Below are 25,412 nucleotides of genomic sequence, written 5' to 3' on the forward strand. Positions count from 1 at the left end.
GGGGTTGTCTATCCCTGCACTGGGAAGCCTGGCTAGACTTCACAAAAGACTTATGAGTGAGAAGGATAATATCCAGAGGTTATGTTGTACCCTTTTCCCAATACCCTCCAACAGCTCAGAAGAAAATCCCAGATGTTCCACCAGTCAGACAGAAGCAGTTTCTCTAGAAATAAATAAAAAAATAAATGCTAGGAGAAAAGTCATTCAAGAGGTCTCCCCAGACGAGGAAGGGTCCTGAACTTTTTCATGGTTCTTTGGTGCCAAAAAAAGACAGGGAACTAGAGACCAGTTTTGCATCTCAGCAAACTTATCCGTTCAATATACAAAGTTCTGAATGGTCATGGTTCAGTCCATTCTGACATTTCTGTACAAGAATGACTTTGTGTGTTCATTAGATCTTCAGGATGCGTACTGCCACATCAAAATGAACAGGTGCTCCAGAAGAAAACTTCACTTCTGGCTTGGAGACGGTCATTATCAGTTCAGAGTACTGCCCTTTTGTCTCACCACAGCCTCCAGGGTGTTTACCAAATGCATGGCAGTCGTGGCAGCTCACTTGAAACTGCTGGGATTTCGTCTTTCCATATCTAGATGATTGGCTCCTGACTTCTCCATCCAGCCATCAACTGGTTCAAACAAGCTATTTACTCCAGCTGTGAATACCAGTCAATTACAACACATCTCAGCTCATACCAAGTTTGGAATTCATTGATGCTCACCTAGATACACCCACCCAAATAGCTTCTCTTCCTCTACTGTGAACAGAAACCATCCAATTCCAAGTCAAGAAAAATAATACAAAATTCTTCCCTTCCAGCATGTCTAATACTTCAAGCTTTGCGATCCATGACAACTGCAATCAATCTAATACCACTAGCCATGTTCCATATGAGAATACTTCAGTGGACATTTGCCACTTAATGGTCTATTTTCCAACACTCGTCCTGTCAATCAAAATTACTCAAGCATGTAAGAATTACTTTCTTTGGTGGACCCACTCCAGTCAACACCACAAAGGACGTTGGTTTGTCTTCCCTTAACCCAAGGTCACAGTAACCCCTGATGTCTCTTAGCTTGGGTAGGGGGGCATTTCCTGGGAAGGACAGTCTGAGGCACAGGGTCTGCTGAAGAGGCTAAGGCACATCAGTGTTCTGGAGATGAGAGCTGCCCTCCTAGCATTGCAGGCCTTTCAAGATACTCTCCCAATTGGGAATGTTGTGGTACAGACAGACAATATGGCAGTAGTCTGGTAAATCAAAAAACTGGAAGAACCAGATCTTGCCCTCTTTATTGAGAAGCTATGAGAGTATGGCAATGGACGGTATCTTCCAATCTTTCTGATAGCAGTGCAAATCCCGGGGAAATACATTATGATTGCAGACAAGTTAAGCAAATCCAGGGGAAATGCATTATGATTGCAGACAAGTTAAGCAAATCCATTCTGCTACTTCATGAGTGGTCTCTCAGTATAACATGGCTGAGCCGACATTCTGTCAGTGGGACCAACCATGCTGTGAACTTTCCACTTCTCCCCTCAACAACAATTGCAGCCGATTCTTTGCCCTCATTCCCCCACCAGGGGAGTCACTGAGAGATGCTGTACTTCACACTTGGCTTTCTGGTCTTCTTTATACCTACCCCCTGTTAACCCTTATCCCCAAATTTCTGCAGAAAGCATCTTGATTGAAGAGCAGGTTATCCTTATTGCCCCTTACTGGCCTTGTCAGATTTGGCTTCCCTTCCTCTGGCCTCATCTTCTACATCCACCATGGATTCTGGATCCAGTTCCAGATCTTCTGTCTCATCTGAAATGACTCACCCGGATTTAACAGGCCTCAAGTTGACTGCATGGTTTCTGTAGTTCCATTGATTAACAGCCCATCTCCCCCCCACCCCAAATCACATTTTGTTACTTACCATAAAGCTTACACCAGAAAGATATAAAAGAGTAAATGGAAAAACTGTGGTTTTTGAGTTTAATATTAATCGGGTCATTAATCTTCCAGTGTTCTTTCCAAAGGTGAATATTTGTTGCATTTGTTAGATGTGCACACAGAATTATTTCTACCTTCAGAGAACTAAGGATCAAAGAAAGTCTGAACAACTGTTTGTTTCCTTTTCTGATTCTAAATTACGCAAACTAGTATCTCAAGCTATTATTTCCAAATGATTAACTGATTGTATTACCTTTATCAAAAAGTGGGCTTACCCTTGCTAAAAACCAGCTAGAACCCAGTCCACCAGATCTATGGCAACTTCATCAGCCATTTTGTCCAGAACTTCCTTGGATGATATTTATGCAGCTGCAACTTGGGCTAATCCTCATACCTTTATTGCTCATTACAAACTGGAGCTGGTCTCTAGGGGAAGAGCAACCTTTGCCCTGGCAGAGCTCTGGAATATCTTTCCTTAGAGTCCTCCCAGGATTTAGGTAGCCGGGGACTGTGTTCCAGCAATTGAGAATGAATGAAATGGACAATATTGGATTAAAAAGTTATGTACTCACCATAACGGTCCATCTGTGTTGTCCATTTTCATTCTTCCTCAACTTTCCACCCATTTAACCCTCCTCTCCTTTTTCTACTCGTAGAGAGATTGAGTTTTTGGAGGAACCTCTTTTCCTTGTTTGAGCTCCAGTTTCCATTCTTATTCTTTACTGCTTGGTCGTATCCAGACCCAGCAGATGAGGAAGAATGAAAATGGACAACACAGATGAACATTACGGTGAGAACACAACTTTTTATTTTCAGGACTGATTTACTTCTGCACAGGTTGTTCCTATTTTTGATGGTATGCCCCTATTTACAGGCTTTATTTACCCATTCACAGTTTTTTGAATTCCTCTATATTACATTTGATTTTGAAGCTGTCTAGTATACAGAAAACCACAATACATGACCAACATGCTAGCAGCAACAGTAATTTATTTAAAGGCTAAGGACACTCTTACATCTCCTCTTTTCTGAAACAAACATAACTGACTTGTGTGGTAGAATTTTTCAATACAGTTATTTAGTCTACAGATTTCAAACTGTCTCTTTGATTATATACTTATATTTTTCCATCAATGTTGTCATCTTTCTGAGTAGTATCCCACATTCCCATTGGAAATGGATAAGTTGTATGGTATTTGGTGTTCATATTTTATGCTAATTAGATGTCCAGACTTTTAACAGGATGTTCCTATTTTTCAGGGGTGTTTGTTCCTATGTTCAATGTCTGTGGGTGGAGAGGTATGCAGAGGATCTGGGCATCATTACTTCTCGCAGTCGACAATGTAGACATCGCAGTGTAGACAGTACTAGGATACAGTCAACAAATATGCAGGGCTGTCACCAAGGCAGAAAGCTGCTGCTTCCCATGTTGGCATGAAAATGACTGGTTGGTGTGCTTCCATGATGATGTCACCCATTATTACTAGAGGATGCAAGTCACTGCACTACTGTTCAAAGTAGGAATAACAGTCTGATGAAAACTAGTCACATTCCTCCTCTATTACATCTGTCAACTGTACAGTGTGAAGTTTATCCTTCATGACCTATTCCCCCCATCATACTCCTCCATGTGAAGAGTGACTGCCTCTGATCTCAGCTCCCCTCTTCTGCAGCCTGTGGCTTGATTACTTTCACAGAGCTACCAGCTCAAGCTGGCGTCCTTCTCAGAGTGTCTTTCTTGCAAGGACTTCTATTTCATAGATTTTCTACAGTTGACCTAGTTTCATAACACAGCCAAAATGTTCTGAATGGCATAGATCTATGAAGAGGGAAAGGAGGAGGCTACACAGTAGTAAGGCAATTAACAGGGGGAATAAAATACTACACAGACACTGACAGGCCACAACTGCTCAGGCTTAAGACTGTTCTGGCAACAGTAGCACAAGCTTTGCTAAAGACAGTAAAACACTTCTTACAGCTATTGAAAACCTAATTAAGTTTCCCAGGCCAACAGTTGATACAAGCAAAAGGTAGAAACCTCACGGTTGTACTGACGAGCAGCAGGATGCTCAAACTGCCAGTAAAAGAAGATGAAGCATTGTTAAAAAGTTGTGGCTATATTTAGCCAGCTGTACCCAGCATGTCTGCAAATATCCTCCTCCTCCTTTGCAGAGCCACTAATATATTTAAAATCTGTCTTTAACATTCAGTATATTCCATAAGCACTTCAAATAGTTTGTCATACTCCCATTTCTGAACATCCATGTCCTTAAGGACTGTAAATGTTTATATCCAAACTATACTCCCTGTCTGTGATATTTGAAAAGATGCTACAGAAGCAGATACATGACCCATAAACTGCTATGGTCTTGTAGGTGATCAGTAGCTTCCACAATACCTTTAATAACATTGTTTATTACTATAGACAACAATTACATTAACATAAATTGCAGATGTTCATCGTGTTTCACTGTTGCAGTCATGACTGTAGGGTTCTCCCCTGCGGGCAGGCAGTCCTCGGTCGGCCAGAATCCCAAAGTCTGGGTCCGGCGTCGGCTGTTCAGCCATGCTCCCTGACGTCAGAGCGCCAGGAGTACAAAGCTGACAGCTGACGCCATGTTCTCCAGTCTTTCTTGCCATGCGGTGATAGCAGTTCGCAAGTGCCCGTCGGCTGACTCCTGACAATTTTTTCTAATCAAACTTCAGTCCGAAGACTTTCTTCTCCTACTCAAAGCTAAGTGCCCCGTTGGGGAAACTTTTTTCTTGCTCCAGTCAGATGTCAGAAAAAGTTAATAATTGTATTTCATGTGGGAAGCAAATACCTCATAAGGATTTTCATTCTTACTGTATTCCTTGCTTAGGCCCTGACCACGACGTAGCTAGTTGTCGGTTTTGTGCTAGATTCAATCAACGTACTATTAAACAAAGGTACGATTTTGCTTTTCATTACTTCGGTAGGCGTTTTAATTACAAAATGTCGTCGGATATGGTTCCAGCTACCGGAGTTCACAAATGACGCAAGGACAAAGACAGGCCTCCGAGGTCCAAATCAGATGATATCGCACAAGCGGAGCCAGCTTCAGGTTTGGCCGTCATCAGTGAGGCGCTTTTGCAGCCCCTGTCATCGGCCATTTCGGAACAGATAGCCGAAATGGACTCCCACGAGGAGCCTACTAGGCCTTTGAATATTTCAGTTGGACCTTCGGACAATGCTCCTTCGGATGGGTCCAGAGCCGCTATGCAGGTACCGGCTTCCGAAGGGGTTTTCAGGCCTACTCAGCTTCTTATAAAGGCAAAGCCAAAGACAAAGGCAAAGACTCCTTTCAAATCAAAGACTGCAACCCAGGCCTCTTCTGATCCGGCTCCCAAGTCTCAGAAACAGTTACTTAAAATGGCGGAGGACTTGCTCACTATGATTAGGGGTTCACATCCCCCTCAAGATAAAAGGCCAAGGCAGGAAGTTTATTATGACTCCTCTGATCAGGCTTCTGTTTCTTCTGTTTCTTCTTCTTCTGACCAGGAATATTCTTTCCCTCCTTATGAGGATTCTGATGCTGAGGAATCCATTCCTTCAGCTTCTCCCCCTGAGGATTTCTCTTTTGGGGAAACTTTGCATGAAATGAGGGAACATTTCCACTGGAAAGGACAGGAATACTCGGAATCTAAGAAAAGACTAAGGGATTTTCTTCTTCTTCCCCAACATAGGCCCCTGGCTATTCCTCCTATTTTGGATATTGTGGATGATGCTTTTTTGGAGGCTAACTTAACTCCTGACTCTTTTCCTCCAGCTCCTGTTAAGCCAGACAGATACTATAGGGTTCCTGATTTCCACCAGTTTTTATTCAAGAACCCTACTGCTGACCCTGAAACCATTTCTCAGGGTCCTAAGGGCGTTAAGGCCACTTCTGCTAAAAACCCCATTCCCACTGAGAAGGATTCCAGATCTTTAGAAAGATGGGGCAAAAAAAGTGTACACTTCTGCTACTTTATCTATTAGGGCTTTAAACTGTCTGTTTCATATGCTGAAATACCAGCAATTTCTCCTGTCTGTTTTAAAGCAAAAGCTAACTTCCATTTCCGCCTGTGCAGATAAGGAACTACATGACTTATTGCATGCCACTGAACAAGTTGGGAAGCATGGTTTACACTGTGGATTTGATGCCTTGGAGGCTTCTTGTAGGGCTGCTGCCTCTGGCACAGTAATTAGAAGGCATGCATGGTTAAAGGAACAAAATTTGCCAGATCAGGTAAAGGCTAAATTATTGGATGCTCCTGTTCAGCATAATGTTTTATTTGGATCTAAAGATGAAGACGTGATTAAAAAGATGGAGGACAAGGCAAAGTCCATGCAAACAGTTAAAGATTTCTTACAAGTACAGCCACCCAGATTTAGCAGGAATTGGCCTACAAAAAATTGGTCCTTTCCCAATTCAGACAGGCCTCAGATGGGTAGATATAGACGCCCCCGAGGTAGGCCTCAAATGCAAGCCTCTTATAGACCAAGACAGTGGACTGCTTCCACCCCTAGGGGAGAAGAAGACAGGTCGCAAGCTCATTGAAAACAGACCCAATGACTCCCTCTGTTGGGCTGCAGGAACTTCTTGCCTGGAAGCCCCTCTCTGAGGAAAACCTTCTCTTTTTCATCTAAATTGGACTCATATAATCCAAGACAAGTGGGTTCTGGATGTGGTTTCAAGAGGTTACAAATTCCATTTTCATACCCCACCAAGGCCAAGCGGATGGCCAGATCTTCCAAAACATCAATGGTCAGAGGCATTAAACCAGGTGGATGCTCTCTTGGCTATGAAAGCCATAGAACTAGTTCCACTTTCAGAGATGGGACAAGGTTTTTACTCAAGGCTCTTTCTAGTCCCCAGGAAGCAAAATTCATGGAGACCCATTCTGGATCTGTCAGTCTTGAACACTTTTCTAGAGATACCAAAATTCAAGATGCTTACTCTACAGCAGCTACTACCAATGCTGACCAAAAATGCATGGATGGTAACTTTGGATTTAAAAGAAGCATATTTACACATTCCCATCAGACAGGAACGCAGAAAATACCTCAGGTTCAAGGCAGGATAGAGGCACTACCAATTCTCTGCAATGCCCTTTGGATTGTCTACTGCTCCCAGGGTCTTTACCAAGTGCCTGTCTCCAGTAATAGCTTATTGCAGACTCAAGGGAATTCAAATTTACCCTTATCTGGACGACTGTCTTATTCAGGCAGACAGCAGGGATGTCTTACTCCAGCATCTACAGTTTGTTCAGAATCTTTTCAAGTTCCTGGGATTCACTGTAAACATAAAAAAGTCAAATTTGACACCCTCACAACAGATAAGTTTTCTGGGCGCTTCTCTAAACACAACAACCCAGATGGCATTTCTGACATACGAAAAACAGTTACAGCTGGCTTCAACTTTCAAAACCTTGGCAACTACAACTCAGCTATCTGCAAGGAGATTCCTGCAGGCTCTGGGTTACATGGCCTCCTGCATCCTTCTTGTACCGTATGCAAGACTACATATGAGGAAAATACAGTGGTACCTAAAAAGTGTATGGTCGGTCTCAGCATTGTCACAGTTTAGACATACTGATCTCCGTCCTGCCTTCTCTTTAAAAGGAATTCCTTTGGTGGTCCAAGGCATGTACTCTAAACAAAGGAAAACCCTTCTGTCTGCCTCCTGCCACTCAGATTCTAACCACGGACACCTCAGATTATGCATGGGGAGCCCATTTTCGGGGCAACTGTCTGCAGGGCCTTTGGACAAAGGATCAGAAGCACCTGCATATCAATTTAAAGGAAATGTTAGCCATTCAGAAAGCTCTATTGGCCTTCAGGAATCTTCTACAACCAGGACAACTACTGATATGGACAGACAACACCACAGTTATGTGGTACATAAACAAGCAAGGGGGATCTCATTCCTACCCCCTTTCCAGACTAGCCATGGATCTTTGGAACACAACTCTAGCTTGCAATCTGGACCTTCAAGCACAGTTTCTACCAGGGAAGCAAAACTTCCTGGCAGACAGTCTGAGCAGAAACCTTTCGGATCCACACGAATGGATGTTGGACTCCGAAATATTCAAGATGATTACAGCAGTCTGGGGATGTCCTCACATAGACCTCTTTGCATCCCACTTCCATCATCAACTACAAATTTTTTGCACCAGGACTTTCCATGATCAAGCTTGGAAAATGGATGCTCTATCATTCAGTTGAAAAAACTTCTCGGGATATGCCTTTCCGCCACTTCCTCTTCTTCCATGGGTATTACTAAATATCAAGCAGGACAAGTCCAAGATGATAATCTTGCTGGCCCCAAATTGGCCTCGACAGTTTTGGTACCCAACACTGAGAAACCTTTGTCTAGAGCCACCCTGGGTTTTACCACAGATTCCGAACCTTCTGTCCCAACACCAGGGTCAGATTCTACACTCCCATGTCAAAACTCTCAGCCTGGCAGCCTGGTTAATCCAGGATCTTTGATTCATTCTCTCCTACCCAAGCAGGTTATGGATGTCATTTTAAAAGCCAGACGTCTTAGCACTAGAAAATCTTATGCAGGAAAATGGAAAAGATTTTGTTCCTGGATGCAGGCTCAGGATTCTGATCCTCTTATTCCTAACATTCCTCAGATTTTACTTTACCTGTCCGACCTCTTACATAAGGGTCTCTCTTTCTCTTCCATAAAGATACACACCTCTGCTATTTCTGCTCATTATAATACAGACCCTCCTATCTTTTCCCACCAGCTCATGAGACAATTTCTCAGAGGAGCTAAGAACTTAAGGCCCCCCTAGATCTCCTCCCATTCCTGCTTGGGATCTCAACTATGTTTTGGAAAAGCGCACCTTACCTCCTTTTGAGCCTGCTGCCTCATCTGACATAAAGTTTTTATCTTGGAAGACAGCCATCCTTTTAGCTCTGACCTCTGCCAGGAGGGTTTCAGAGTTGCAGCTCTTATGGCTGTGGAACCTTATAATGTTAAGTTGTCATTCTCGCCTTCAGTCTTGCTGGATGGGTTCGGAGCCGATCCTCGGCTCCGACTCAGCCTATATTATAGCTCGAGAGCTATTTTTACCGGCTCTAGGCAGCCCTATATCCCACAATACCATGCACTAACTCCCCAGATCTCGTTTGGCACTTCGCTGTGAGGTTGCTTTTTTACCGGCTCAGGTCAGTAAAGGATTTTTTTTCAACGAATTTCTAATTTTTTGAGATGGTTATTAGGCTATTTTCCCTACTTTGTTACCTATCGATTTTTTACTTAACAGAGTTTGTTTCTTAAGCCCTACCAACCCCTGTAGTTAACTTTTATAATCAGGCCTACAGGCCTTAGTTTCTTTACTCAAATTTGTGTGTGTGTGTTGTTCTTTTAATCAGTCCCCTCATCTCCCCCTTGTGTGTAAGTGAGTGAGCGTGTGTACTGATTGTGTGACTGTCTTAGGGCAATGTCCAAAGACATTAAGGTCTCGGGATTCAAGAAGTGTGACTCGTGCTGTCAGAAAATGTCTCTGTCAGACGGTCACACTTCTTGTGTCTATTGCTTGGGGCCTTTACACCTGCAGGACTCTTGTTCCGTTTGTCACAGATTTAGTTCAAGAGTCCTGCAGGAAAGGCGTAACAAGTTTATTCTAAGGGGCTTATTAAAGCCTGATGACTCCCCATCCAAGTCTGGCTTGGGGAAGCCATCAAAAACCACCAAACCCTCAGCTCCAGCTTCTGAGCCGAGGGCTGGTGTTGTCGAGACGGCTCCGAGGCGAGCAAAGTGGGTTCCTCTTCGAAACCATCATCTGAGCCGACCCCAGTGCGCAAGCGCTCTAGGTCCCCTTCTTTAGAGTCCGTCAGATCGGCTCCGAGGTCCCCCCTTCTATCGGAGCGGAGTCGTAGGACTCATTCATCGAGGTCTTCCAGGCTCTCCGATCACGACATCGAGAGGGTGGTCAGCAGACTCATAAAGTCCCAGGCTCTGGCCCATATGCTTCAGAGCCCATCTCACCAGACTGTGGCTCCTTCGATACAGTTATCCATTCCTCCTCCGACTCGTCTCTCGAGTTCGGAGCCGGAGTTCGTCAGAACCGTGACCTTGCCCACGTCAGAGCCGATACCCCCTCCTTCGGCTCCGGTGTCGTTGGCTCTGACCTCTTTATTGGTTCCGTCCATGGAGAGGTCCGGACGCCGGGACTCCATTGTCGGCTCAGAGGGGGCGAGTGGCATTGGACCCTTGTCCGACCCCGCTCTCCCTCTCGGAGCTTCGGCTCTGGTTAGTTCGGCCCCGACATCGTACTCGGAGCCTTCTCTGTCGGTTCCGGGGGCGGTTCCGGCCTCTTCGGAGCCGGGGCTACCTTTGGTGTCTGATAGGTGAGCCTTCAAGGTGATGAGGAGTGTGCTGGACCCAGTGTCCACTCCAAGGTTAAGTTCTGTGGCTCCTCCCTCTGTAGTGCCTGTTATGGTCTGTGGCCACCCTCCTATACCCGACAGCAGAGATCCAAAGCATAAGGTACCCACTTTGGGTGTCTCCTCCTCTTCCGAGGGTTCCCCTGAAGCTTCAGGGGAACCCCCTAGGAAAAGAAAGTGCAAGAGGAAGCACATAGACTCCCCCGAGTTTGTCACGTCGGACACCGACTTGGATGAGTCAGAGGGTTCCCCCAGATCCCCCTCTGAGGATGTCTCCTTTTCAGACATCCTGGAGATCCTAAGACAGAGGAGAAATTGGTCCACTCTCAAACCTTCTGAGGAAGAGTCGGTTTACCTTGACGCCTTTGGATCTCGCCCTTCCACCTCCTGGGTGTCTCCCCCTTTTGACCCACTAATGGAGGTAGTGGCTAGAAAGGCGTGGGCAGCTCCTGATTCCATGGAACCTACCCCTAGGAGGCCTTCGAAATTTATTTCTGCACCTGATTTTTCTCACCAAAGGTGTTTCAGTTGATGCTATGGTGGTAGCAGCAGCCACTAAGAAGGAATTAGCTGATCCTTCTGTACCTGTTCATCCTCCTAACAGAGTCCAGGACCATGGACAGGTACGGCAAGTGGACCTTTGCTTCAGCAACATTTTCTATGCGATCGCTGAACTATTTATGTCACTTCACCCGCCTTCAAAGAGACTTGCTCACAAGAGTTGGGTGAAACGGTACAGGATCCTTCTGCTGCGGGGTTTAAGGACAAAATAAACTCTCAGCTGGCTACCCTGAACTCCATTGTTAACTCCTCCATGCGGCTAATCTCTTATACAGCCGATGGAGCGAGTAGGGCCGCTGGCACAGGCATTGCGTTGAGACGCCATGCTTGGATGCGACTCTGTAATTTTGCCGACCCCTTCAAGGCGTCCTTCACCAACACCCCCTTTGACGGGTCGGAATTGTTCGGGCCTCAGGTGAAGAATACCCTCACCAGATGCGAGCAAGATGGTAAGACTCTCTCTGCCATGGGAGTCCATTTTTCCACGCCTTCTAGACCTTATCCTAAGGGACAGAGGGGTGGAAAGATGTGGTTCCGCAAACCACAGGGAGTCGCGCATGCCGCACATGGTGAATTTCCCCCTAGAGGCAGAGGGGGGAATAATAACAGACACCGCCCCAGGGGCAGAGGGGGTCCACAAAACCAGGGTTCCAGGGAATCTTAACCTGGCCAACCCTTTCAGCATCCCTGAGAAGCTGCCCGACTGTCAGTCGGGGGAAGATTATCTCTGTACCCGGAAGCCTGGCAATCCATTACTCAAGACACATGGGTTCAGAAGATCATATCCGATGGTTACAAAATTCCTCTCACTTTCCCTCCGGTACAACCGCCAAAACCCCTACCAGACTTACCACCCATGCAGAGGGGTCAGGCTCAGCTAGAAATAAAAAAGCTGTTAAACAAAAGAGTCATCCAGGCAGTCCCAGCAGATCAGCTAGATTCCGGAATCTACTCCAGGTTCTTTTTGGTACCAAAAAAGACAGGAGATTGGAGACCCATTTTGGACCTCAGCAGGTTAAACAACTTTGTGTTAAAGACAAAATTTCGGATGGTAACACTGCAGAGTCCATTCTACCCTTTTTGGGCAGAGACAACTGGATGTGCTTGTTAGACCTCCAGGACGCGTACTGCCACATAAAAATACACAGGCGCTCCAGGAGGTTTCTCCGCTTTCGGGTGGGAGTCAGTCATTTTCAATTCAGGGCCCTGCCCTTTGGTTTCACCACAGCCCCCAGGGTGTTCACCAAATGTTTGGCAGTGGTCACGGCTCACCTGAGACAAAAAGGATTCCAGGTGTTTCCATACTTAGACGACTGGCTCATTTCCGCTACCACCAAACAGGATCTCATAATGGCCAGGGATTACACTATTCAATTTTGCAACAGTCTGGGTATTTCTATAAATTTTGCAAAGTCCTCCTTGTCGTCTTGTCAATGTATAAACTTTATAGGCGCCGTATTGAACACCACAGAAATGTCTGCAACATTACCACTTCAGAGAGTGACGGACATAAGGCGGAATGTTCAGCTCCTTTTTCAGTCCAGCAGAGTCCAAGTCAAGCTAATATTGAAAGTGTTGGGCCTCATGGCGGCGGCGATTCTTCTACTTCCATTAGCACGCTTCCACATGAGGCTCCTTCAGTGGATGCTGTTTTCTCAGTGGTCCTTTCAGCAGCTGCCAATGACCCACATCATTTTGATAACACCATCTTGCAAGAAACATCTCTCCTGGTGGATGGTTTCCCCTCAGCTTTTTCAGGGCAGACCTTTTGTTCTCCCCCCTCCAGTTGCCACTGTCACAACGGATGCCTCCCTGATCGGGTGGGGGGGCATTATCAGGGCAGGACGGTCCAGGGCACTTGGCAACAGTCAGAATGCCACCTACACATAAATGTCCTGGAGATGAGGGCGGTGCTTTTGACTTTGCAGGCCCTTCAGAGCTCTCTTCCCACAGGGACTATAGCAATTCAAACGGACAATATGTCTGTAGTGTGGTACATAAACAAGCAGGGCGGAACTAAGTCCTACCCTCTCTGTCGAGAAGCACTCGGACTTTGGCAATGGGCGATTTCATCTCAACGGTTTCTGATAGCAACGCACATCCCCGGGAAGTCCAACGTCATAGCAGACAGATTGAGCAGAACCATCCTCATGCCTCATGAGTGGTCTCTAAATCAAGCGGTAGTAGACGGAATTTTTCAGAAGTGGGGCCAGCCTTGCTGCGACCTTTTCGCAACTCCGCAAAACAGCAAGTGCCTCGACTTCTTCACACTTGTCCCTCTACCAGGCCAGCCCCTCAGAGACGCTCTTGTTCACGTTTGGCCCCAGGGTCTTCTTTATGCCTTTCCTCCCTTTCCATTGATCCTACAACTAATTCAGAAAGCAACCGCTTTGAGATCCAAAATGATCCTCATTGCCCCGTTTTGGCCTCGACAAGTTTGGTTCCTGTTCCTGCACAAATACCTACTGGAACAGCCTTGGCATCTGGAACCCCTTCCAGATCTGTTGACCCACCTCACGGGCAAGCTGCATCAGTCTCTACATTCCATCAACCTCACAGCTTGGTTGCTCCACTTCCAGCCATAGCCAAGCTTCCCCTTATTTCTCCTCCTGTTCGTGATATCATTCTGGCTTCCCATAAGTCCAATACTAGGAAGACTTATGCGAGTAAATGGAAGCGTTTTTCACACTGGGCACAAACTAGATCTTTAGATCCCTTCCATGCACCCATTCATGAGGTTCTAGACTTCCTGGCGGAGCTTTTTCATTCAGGGTCATCATCGGCCACTATCAGGGTACAATTAGCGGCCATTGCTAATTTTCATGTTGGACTCTCAGAAGCAAATATGTCCCACAAACTCTGTAAAGCCTTTCTCAAGGGCATTTTGTTACTCAGACCTCCAGTTAAAGATCCACCCCCACAATGGGATTTGAATTTAGTTCTAACCTCACTAATTCTACCTCCTTTTGAACCGGCAGCTTCTTGCTCCCTCAAACTTCTTTCTTGGAAAACGCTGTTTTTAGTAGCTATAACATCTGCCAGAAGGGTATCGGAACTTCAAGCCTTGTCTGTCCGTCCTCCCTATTTGGTTTTTCATAAAGATAGGGTAACTCTCAGAACAAACCCTTCCTTTCTACCAAAAGTGTTATTGGAAGCAAATCTAAACCACTCCATTGATTTACCTGTCTTTTTCCCAGACTATACCAACAGGGCTGAACAAAAATTACATTCATTAGATGTTCATCGCCAATTACGGTATTACCTAGACAGGACAAAACAATTCAGAAAGTCAGACCAGCTCTTCCTCTCTTATGCTGCAGCAAGAAAGGGCTTCCAGTATCGAAAGTTACTCTTTCCAGATGGCTGACCTCTATTATTACCTTGATCTATGAGTTGAGACACAGGCAACTACCCTCTAGGCCTAAAGCTCATTCAACCAGGGCACTATCAACTTCAACGGCTTTTCAAGCAAGGTTACCACTAGATTCAAACATACCTTTATTGCCCATTACAAGCTTGATCCAGCCTCCAGAAATAGAGCTGATTTTGGTTTCACTGTACTCAGGAGTCTGTTCCATTGAGCCACCCAGGGCTAAGATGCTAGGGACGCTGTCCCATCCAGCAAGAATGAAGGCGAGAATGACATCTTAACATTAAGAAGTTAAGTCTTACCATAACGTTCCATGTTAGTTGTCTTCTTCTCGCCTTCTTTCTTGCGTCCCTCCCTCCTGCCCCCTAGCCTGGATAGACTCGAGGTTCTGAGTCCTTCCATTTCTGGAGATACAATATGTTGCGTCTTTCATGGTATCCTTAGTGTTACTAGCAGGTAATCTGTACTCGTAAAAGGGGATTATAATATTATTATTATTATAATATTACTTTTGATACTATGTCTTAGCTTCCAAACGAGATCTGGGGAGTTAGCGCATGGTATTGTGGGATATAGGGCTGTCTCAAGCCGGTAAAAATGGCTCTCGAGCTATAATATAGGCCGAGTCAGAGCCGAGGATCGGCTCCGAACCCATCCAGCAAGAAAGAAGGCGAGAAGAAGACAACTAACATGGAACGTTATGGTAAGACATAACTTATTATTTTTCATCAAGACAGGGTGTCTTTAAGGACTAATCCTACTTTCATGCCTAAGGTGGTTTCCAAAGTGGCTTTAAATCAAACTATTCACTTGCCAACTTTTTTCCCCACTCCTCAAAATAAAGGGGAAAGGATCTTACATTCCTTGGATGTACACAGACAACTACGTTTTTACCTGGACATCAGGAAATCAGAGCAATTGTTTGTTTCTTATGCTTCAAGTTCCCAAGGTAAAGCCATTTCAAAACAGACCATTTCTAAATGGATTGCTAATGGAATCAGATTTTGTTATTCACACCATGGAAAGCAAATCCCAGGGAGTATAACAGCTCACTCTACAAGAGCTGCTGCCACTTCAGCTGCCTTCCTCAGGGGAGTTCCTACCAAAGACATTTTGGAAGCTGCAACTTGGAGTTCAGTGCATACTTTTTCCAAGCACTACAATCTACCTCCCTACTCTAAGTCTAGGGCAGGCTTTGCTTCTGCATTCTTGCAGGGCCTTATAGCCGCCCCCTCTACTTTATGACCACCTCCCTTTCTTTCTGCTTTGGGATTCTACCCTACAGTCATGACTGCAACAGTGAAACACGATGAACATAGTACAGTTGTGTACACTTACCATAAATGTAGATGTTCGAGTGTCTTCACTGTTGCAGTCTGGGTTTCCCTCCCTCCTGTCCCCTCTTATTTTTTCTTTTGTGTGATTCCTTTTTTCACCCTTCTTCTGAGGTGTATTTGCAAAGGGTATGGGACCTTATTCATTTTGGAACTTCTGACATCTGGGGCAAGAAAAACTGGAGAACATGGCGTCGGCTGTCAGCTTTGTACTCCTGGCGCTCTGACGTCATGGAGCATGGCTGAACAGCCGACGCCGGACCCAGACTTTGGTATTCTGGCCGACCGAGGGCTGCCTGCCGGCAGGGGAGAACCCTACAGTCATGACTGCAACAGTGAAGACACTCTAACATTTACATTTATAGTAAGTGTACACAACTGTACTTTTTCTCACAAGTAGACTATTTCTAGATATGACAACGGCTTTTGAAACTATTAATTACCTGCTGCTCCTTAATAAACTAAGTATACTTAATTTTGGTAGCAACATGCTTATTAGGTTTAAAAGTTGCTTAGAAGAGTGAACACCATCTTCACCTATAATTCTGTCTGAGTTAGTCACTCAGTACTGGTGTACCACAAGTATTGGTACTTGAGTTACTTCTGTTTTTAAATGGTGTAACTTTCAATCTCTCCTCTGGTAACATAGTTACGCATGCAGTTGATCTCTGGCAACATAGTTATGCATGCAGCTGATCTCTGGCAACATAGTTACGCATGCAGCTGATCTCTGGTAACATAGTTACGCATGCAGCTGATCTCTGGCAACATAGTTACGCATGCAGCTGATCTCTGGCAACATAGTTACGCATGCAGCTGATCTCTGGCAACATAGTTACGCATGCAGCTGATCTCTGGCAACATAGTTATGCATGCAGCTGATCTCTGCTAACATAGTTACGCATGCAGCTGATCTCTGCTAACATAGTTACGCATGCAGCTGATCTCTGCTAACATAGTTACGCATGCAGCTGATCTCTGCTAACATAGTTACGCATGCAGCTGATCTCTGCTAACATAGTTACGCATGCAGCTGATCTCTGGTAACCTAGTTACGCATGCAGCTGATCTCTGGTAACCTAGTTACGCATGCAGCTGATCTCTGGTAACGTAGTTACGCTTGCAGCTGATCTCTGGTAACCTAGTTACGCATGCAGTTGATCTCTGGTAACATAGTTACGCATGCAGTTGATCTCTGGTAACATAGTTACACATGCAAAACCAGCAGGGCAACCAATAAACAATTCCAAATAATTCGTAATGAATTCCAAGGAAGATGAACGGTTGTACTAAAAGGTTAACTTTATTCCGAACTGAACGAAAGAACAGTGTCACAAACACCCACTGGAAACCACAGCAAAAATTGCCTGCTGGTTCGGCTTTTGGTTTTTGGTCTCACTGAGTACTTTTTTGTTTGTACATAGTTACGCATGCATCTGATCTCGTCATACTTGCTGAATCTGAGGAATTCAGTTTCGTCGTACAACACAGGCTGCATATGAGCACTCAGCAGGCTACTAATCAACCCAGATAAATCGAGTGATGTGCTGTTTGTCCATCAACCCTCTTCCAGTTATAAAAGACAATACAAGTATCAACTAGTATGAACAAAGATGCACTTCATCCTGCCTTCTCCTTTGCTGAACTCACCAAAAAGACTGCCTGTAAAACAGTTGCTCAACTAAAACTTTGCCTCAAGGTCTTCAGTCTCCTCTCCATTCCATTCTCATCCCTTAGCTGGAATCATGCCTTTCATTGCTAAACAGTCATTCCAGGTCTAATACTCATAAACTTAAAATGGCTGAAAAAATATGACTATTTACCTTCTTAGCTGAAGTACGCACCAATCACTGTGACCTTCTAAAAGGTTTCTTTTGGTTTCCAGTAGACAGCAGACCAAGACTGGTACTTGGCTCCACTATATTTTAAATTGTACTAGGTGAATGTCCACCATTCAAAAACAAAATCACCCATTAGGAACCACGTATATTCTCATAGACATGGTCAAAATGAAAGTCTTACTTTAGCTAAGGCCGAGTTTAAATCTGCTATAGGAGAAAGGCATTTATTAGGCTGGGGCCAGCCACAGGGAGTCATGAAGTAAAGAAACAAGCAATGAGTTGCTTTAAAGCTAAACTAAAAAACATTTAGTTAATGAAACTCACCTGCTTAATTTCCAGAATTTTGGATAACCAGATTGTTTGCATTACTTCAGCCAATCAGCTTCTCCTGTTATTTAATATGTACAACAACTGTAAAACAATAAAAACTCTGTAACCACACTCTAAACACAAAGCACAAGACTCCTTAATGAGGCAAGGAATCAGGACACCAGGGAGAATAAGGTAATTAGTGCTTTCGTTCCCTTTATTCGTCATAACAAAATGGAACTTCATCAGATAAAAAACCTTACCTATTTCTTCTTTATATACAGCTCCCAAAAATGCATCAACCAATAAAAATAATCACATTGTCATGAAACAACGTTGTTCAACGCATTAATAAATTCCCTTAGCCCATAGTATATATTAGGGAAGAAGTATGTACTAAACAGGTCTTCTATCTAAAGTTTTCATAGTTCTTTGTGTAACCTAATTACTTTGATGTATAAAACTAAGCCTATCAAACCAATTCTGCTCTTGAATTCAAAATACTACTGATGGAAACAGATGGAAATCCTATTGTTGATTCCAGGAGAACTAGTGGCATTTAACAACACCGATAGGATTTCCATCAATAGTCTTTTGAATTCAAGAGCAGAATTGGTTTGATAGGCTTAGTTTTATACATCAACGTAATTAGGTCATTTCAATGGGTTCCATTTCTACACTAAGTTTTTGGCTTCCTGGCTAGCTTATGGGAGTTTTAGCAGTCAACTCACATAATTTACATAAAGATTTTCTGCATGGAGACAAGTGAGGCATGGAGAAGTCTCCTAGACTTGTAGAGCATTTTACACCTCAGCTGAAAAGGTCATTGAGAGACATCTTGTTCATTAATTATTAATTTCCTGTGACTGGTGTTTCCACAGACAGGTGGAGCTGTTTAGAACAGCATGAGAGCTAGTAGTTAATATGAATGACTACCACGCTGTTTACTTTTTTCCTTGTGCTAAATTAGCAAGTAGCAGAATCTGCATTTTACATTTCAGCTGAAACCCTAGTAGAGGGCACTTTTTCATTCATGTCGTGTTTAGTGACTGGCGTTTTTGCAGCAAGGTAGGATTGTCTAAAGTTTAAAAGAATATGACAGGCAGAGTGTGTCTTGAATGCAAGTGGCGTGCCACCACTCCAAGAAAAATTGTGTGAAAATGTTTGTAGTTGATCCTACTGATGAGAACAAGACAAGACTATTACTTGTGACTTTCATAGTAAATGCTGAATTTTCAAAGTTACTATTCTAAAAATGATGCATTTTCAACCTAATTTGTACAGAAATAAGGTTATTTTGTTTTAGGAGAGTCTTGATGTAAACAGACTAGTGTGTAAACTAGTTGCCCCAGCAGTGTATCAGTTAATTAATGACACTTGTAAGAAGATAGGTCGGGATATTGCAATTTTAATGAAGGAGACCTTAACTATTATGTCTCTCATTTCCTAACCAATCAACTCCTCTATCAGCCAAACTAGAACAATGTTATAATAAAGTAGTCATTTACAATCAACCAACAATATAGATCTTACCACTGCCTCTCTCTAAAACAACTAAACTACCTCAAACGAGATAATTCTCTGTTGCAGTCACAATTACAACTTTCAAACTACTGCATAATCCTGAAAACGTCTTAACTCTTCATTCCATCATTTAACCTTGTACTACTAAGAGACCCCTGCGCTCTACTAACAAATCATTACTATCCATAACTAAACCTAACAGTAATGCAGGATACTCCTTGTATTCACATTGCATTGCTAATAACCAGAATGCCATCCCATTCCACTTAAGAACAGTCTGTAACCTGAAAGATTTTAAATATCAACTTAAGCAACACCTGATGGGCAAATGGATGTGCACCTGCATCACCCCCCCTGGTTAAACTGGCGCTAACCTAGCTATATGAATGTGTGCCATACCGCTGCTGCACAAAACTTTATTATGACAACTATAACCGCCTTTATCATCTTTTCTGTTTTATCTTCCTTGTACCTCCTCCCCTCCTTTCTTTCTTTGGGCTGCTCTGTTTATCTTCCTGTGTTCTAGATTTTGAACAACTCTTTTTATAGTAACACATATTCTTATGTAAAACTTAACAATCTATGCACATTAATCATTCCAGCTGTCTGTGGTATTTTGAGTTAGCTGCCAAGGTAACCCAGTACTGCCCAGCTTTCAAAAGCTCAAGTTTCCCTGCTTCTGTCTTCCTGTGACAGCTGATTGGCTGATCATATCCTGAGATGGAGGCCTTGAACTGTTAGAGGAAGTAAGTGTTCAGTCCTCTTTCTGCCACCGAAAGAAGGAAGCCCTCTGATGCTTCACAGTATCCAGTGACTATTTTTTTTTCTGGTTTGCTCATCAGATAAGCCCAATTTGAGGGTCCCTTCCTCTCATTTTATTAGATTTATTATTCTTTCTAATTTTTTATGTTTATTTAAAAATATTTATTTCACATTTTATTTATGTCGGTGTTTACAATAATTCCTTTTTGAATGTCTGCCTGTAGCCGTATTTATTTGGCTTCTGTCTTTGACAGTGTTTGCTTTTACCGTTTCTCAGGAAACTTTCAGAATTTCTCCAAGAAGTACAATATGCATGCTGTTAGACAACTAAGGTCTATCTCGAGCTTTCAGAAACCTGACTTTCATGTTGCTCTGCTTTATTTTCATGCTTTGACAGGAGAATATCTCAGAACTTGGATGTTTTTCAGCATTTATACATTATTTACTATATGCATGATTCTACTCTGTGCTTTTATTAAAGCCACCATCCACGTAACATTGTCATACTTACTTGAACAATTTCCTCTGTCGGGTTTGCAGTCCACTTCTTATAATGCCATTTGTCACAACATACATTAGGTATTCACCGTCTTTATTCTAGAATGTATTCACCGTCATTTTTCTAGTGCAATATGTGGTTCCAACAAATTAACAATGAAACTGAAATTGTGCTGGCCTTGGTATTAAACCTGCGTCATATCTATGCATAACTATGACCAGGCTTGAACTTATACAGTGTATTTGATTAGGAGCTTCCTGCATCATAAGTTTATCCTTCATATAACCTTGTTAATGTTAGCTAGCCACATGGCTGACTATAGTTTAGTCATGTAGAAATACAGATAGCATGAGGATTGGCACACACTTCTCACCTTACTGAAAGAGGGCGACCTATGGGTAGGGTGAGTACAACAAACCTTATTTATATACAGACATGTAGCTGTACAGTAATAGAATAGTGAATGTATGTGGAAACTTGGACTGTTCCCTGGTAGGAAGATGGCTACCTATGGGTAGGGTGAGTACAACAAACCTTATTTATATACAGACATGTAGCTGTACGGTAATAGAATAGTGGATGTATGTGGAAACTTGGACTGTTCCCTGGTAGGAAGATGGCTACCTGTGGGTAGGGTGAGTACAACAAACCTTATTTATATACAGACCTGTAGCTGTACGGTAATAGAATAGTGAATGTATGTGGAAACTTGGACTGTTCCCTGGTAGGAAGATGGCTACTTATGGGTAGGGTGAGTACAACAAACCTTATTTATATACAGACATGTTGCTGTACGGTAATAGAATAGTGAATGTATGTGGAAACTTGGACTGTTCCCTGGTAGGAAGATGGCGACCTATGGGTAGGGTGAGTACAACAAACCTTATTTATATACAGACATGTTGCTGTACGGTAATAGAATAGTGGATGTATGTGGAAACTTGGACTGTTCCCTGGTAGGACGCCAGCCTGAGATAATGATAAGATGAGGAGCAAATGTGCAGACTAAACTAGCTTACTTGGTATAGATATGATGAGCCTGTCACATGCTGCATTATCCCACATCACTCTGTCGGTACTGAAGGAGATGAGCACTGCACCAAGCCCACCTAACTGAATTCTGGGAGCTTGTACATCCCAATTACATGATGTGGGTCAGCTGACCTCCAAGATGTTGATAAACATAGAAAGGAGGCTAGTAGGACAGTATAGTTAGCTAGTTGTGACTGCTGATAAACAGGTGTGTTTATGAATTTACAATGTGTGATTACAGAAAAGCCTTTTAGCCACTTCTGGGTGTGTTTACTAGACAGAGAAGAAGGAATTTCTTACTGCCTCTCAGTTTGAACTTGTACTGCTGTTGGACTGCTGTTCCTATAGGCTGTACAGGGATGGGGTAAGGGATTGTAAATCATACTTTGCTTATCTACACATGGCGACATGCAGAGCAGACAGTTCAGTAGTTTTAACAGATTTCACTACAAATTTGTTATTCATGTTGCACAGTGTGTAGGTGTTTTGATCATCCATTGTAACCCATCAAGCCATCTCTGTAAACAGAAATCTACTAAATTCACCAAGCTGCATATTGTTAAGATTGGGGATCCTCTAGTGTTAGTTTTCCATCTGCACGTTTTAGGGAATCTGTTAAACGGGTCTATATCACGTTATCGAAAACCCGTATCATCGAACACTAGAAGACCGACATGTAAAGCGCGAACTACAGTAACGGTGAATGTACAAAACTGCGAAATGTCGAAGTGTCATGGTTGGCCCGTCTGCGGTATAGTTCTGTAAGGTAAGTGTGCGCTAGTTACGGACCTTAGGGTTAGGGTGCGGGTTAAGGTAAGTGCATAGATAGGTAATGTATGTAAGGTTTAGTGTAGGGTTTTGTTAACTATATGTGTGTGGATTATTTGTTTTGTTTGGGTATATGTCTGTAGGGTAAGTGTGCGATAGTTACGGACCTTAGGGTTAGGGTGCGGGTTAAGGTAAGTGCATAGATAGTAATGTATGTAAGGTTTAGTGTAGGGTTAGAAGTAGGGTTTGGTTTGTGAAAGTATGTGTTTTATTTATTATGTTTGGGTATGTAGTATGTAGCGCGCAGTGATGTTGGCTGACTATGATAGTTCGAGATTTGTAAATTTGCGGTTTAGGGTGTTCGGCGTATTTGCGGTTCAGCCTGTGTGTGTCTGTGTTGTGGTGTTCGATGATACAGGTTTTTGATAACGTAATATAGACCCTGTTAAACAGCTGGAAAATTCTGTCATGGTTTAATTTTGGCAAAATCACAAAACAATAAATTCACTGAATGGATTTTTCCACAATAATAGCTAAAATTGAAAGGGTGGGACAGAAGTGGGAAACCTCTAAAAGAAAAACTGGTGCAGTGCGTCAAGCTGCCCTTGTTGCAGGCTGGTGCAGATGTAAAGGGGATAATGGCGGTCTTCTCTTCTAATCTTTTCTTTCTTCTTCTTACCAGCTACAGAATATCTCTGGAACTGAACAGCTTGAAGATGAGGAAGCAAAGTTGCTGCCATCTCGAAATTTGAAATTCCTTTGTGTTGTAGAGATAAACTTTAGAAATCATGCAGTGCACAGTCGAGGAGTTGGTGTTGCAGAAGAGGATCTAGAAAATAATAAAGGTACAGTGAGTTATTCTTGAAATACTTCTCTTTATTGAGATGAGTTGTATTCTCTAACACTCATCTCTTATCTTGCAGTTTGCAGTACTTAACTGGAATCTGTGAAGGCTTACACTTTTAAATAAGATTAACTGAACATAGGAAAATAGTATATACAAACTAACCAATATAAACAGAGGAAGTGCAACTACACATGTATATTTTTGTTTGCATATTTATACTGGATAGTTTTAATTGCATCCATATTTTAGGGTCACTATGGAGAGCATAAGTGCAAGAACACCTTCCTGTTCTCAACACAATACATCAAGTACTCAAAGAGGGGGATACACACACCCACACGTGTGTAATATACACACACACACACACACACACACACACACACACACACACACACACACACACACACACACACACACGCGCATACACATGCAGATACACCCGTACTTGCGCACAAATATACAGGAAAGTGTGCATACACATAGCCTTGCAAGTTATTTTTTCAGAGTTCTTCACATTCTGACATACAATCAAGAGGTAAAATCTGATGTTATGGTGGAGACTGGTACATTTATATTTTTTATACTGTACCCCGGGGATCACGTCAGTCGCCCTGCTAGACAGGGGTCCAGGGAAGTAAATAGTGTGGGAAGAAATAGCCAGGGAATTGTTATGGCTAGGCTTGTATAGGCCCAAGGGCCTAGTACCAACCTATGAACCTATAATCTGTTGACTACATGGTGACTCATCTTTCTAGAATAACATGCTTAATAGACTTGATTGACTTAATATAACTTGTTTATTGTATTTCAGATAAAATAATACAGCAACATTTTAATTCTGATATATCCAAAATAAAATCAATACCATTTTGGAGGCACTTTAGGGAGAAATAAATGGGCATAAATTTTTTTAACAGGTGGGACAAGGGAAGGACCACCATGTTGAAGAAGCACAATTTAAAAATGATATAAAGGTATTACCTCATAGAAAGTGTGGTGGGCACCAGGAAAATATTTCCACTGGTAATGGTTAACCAAAAGAATGTAGTAGGCTGTAAAATGTCTCGAGACAGCTGGGGAAAGCACATCTTTATGTAGTAAACTACAACATCTGAATAGTTTGGTTAGACCATTTGTCTCCCTCCAGCTTTACACCAAGCAATGTTTGTGTTTCTTGGTAGCACATCATAAAACACGGAAACATGAGGGTAAAACAGTCTGAAAATATTGCGAGCGATTTCTGGTTGACATATTAGGCAATGGGTGTCTTTCTTTTTCAATTGCAGCATTAAACATGTCTTTTAAGAATGGCAAAAGCCCCCATTAGTTATATTTGAATACTGTACCTGGCTGCATGTGTATTCGAACCTTGTGTTTCTAGTTTCTGCTCTGTAGCAGTGTGAAAAGTGGCTGCCTTATTGTTAAATGAGCAGTGTTTCACTGTTTTGTAATCTGCATATTTAAACATCAGCTTAGAACACACAAATACATTTGCAAGGCTAGAAGTTTGCTTAAATGTTTCCAATAGATGTCACATTTTAATAACCTCTGCTGTTGATAGTGTCTGATAACCTGTAGCCACCACAGTTATCTGTGCTTAACGAGAAGTTGATTGCTTTGTCTCTCTGAGGTTGCACATGCACATCTATTCTTTGCTTCCAATTTTATGAGCATTATTCCTGTATTTTTAATTTTTAAAAACAAAATGAAAACTCCAGCAAAGCTAGAACTTCCACTGTGTGACCTCCCAAACCTCATGTGCCAGAGGCACATGGGATATATGCAAATTACCCTTACGAACGTCAGGTGTTTCTGCTAATTGGCGATTCTGAATGCCCGTGACTTGTTTCGTCATTTTAATGGACAATTTCAGGCCAATAAAGCCCAACCCCACTAGCTGTGGATATGTATAGTAAGTAAAGTAGTTCCTTCAGCCCCTTCAAACGCAGTCTGGATGAATTGGTGGTTAACTGCAAATGCACTCCTGATGTTTCCCCACAAACCCTTGCAGAAAGGGGTAGCAGTCAGTAGAACTGCAGTGGCTGCACTACAGATTATCTACCTAATCAGTTGTGTAGTAAATAACTTATCAGCTTATGAACCTATTTTCTGGCTTTGGCATTGGGATAAGGAGCATTGTGTTACCCAATGAAAGGGGAAGGAGAGTCTTGGAGAATAAGAAGCTGGTTAGCAGGGAGAGGCTGTAGTGTGGCTCCTTTGTATTACT

At 43.0% G+C, this 25,412-nt stretch overlaps 1 protein-coding gene across 1 annotated transcript in view; it reads left to right on the forward strand.

The window, feature by feature from the left end:
- The window catches only part of RDM1 (RAD52 motif containing 1), a 502,099-nt gene that overhangs the window by 120,060 nt on the left and 356,627 nt on the right, over positions 1–25,412 (forward strand). The window contains exon 4 of the mRNA XM_044055362.1: positions 23,021–23,183. Within this exon, the coding sequence (XP_043911297.1) occupies positions 23,021–23,183 (163 nt within the window). The remainder of the gene's footprint in view (positions 1–23,020; positions 23,184–25,412) is intronic.

This window comes from Protopterus annectens, chromosome 13.part0, assembly GCF_019279795.1.
Source record: "Protopterus annectens isolate FY-2018-M chromosome 13.part0, PAN1.0, whole genome shotgun sequence".
NCBI lineage: Eukaryota > Metazoa > Chordata > Ceratodontiformes > Protopteridae > Protopterus > Protopterus annectens.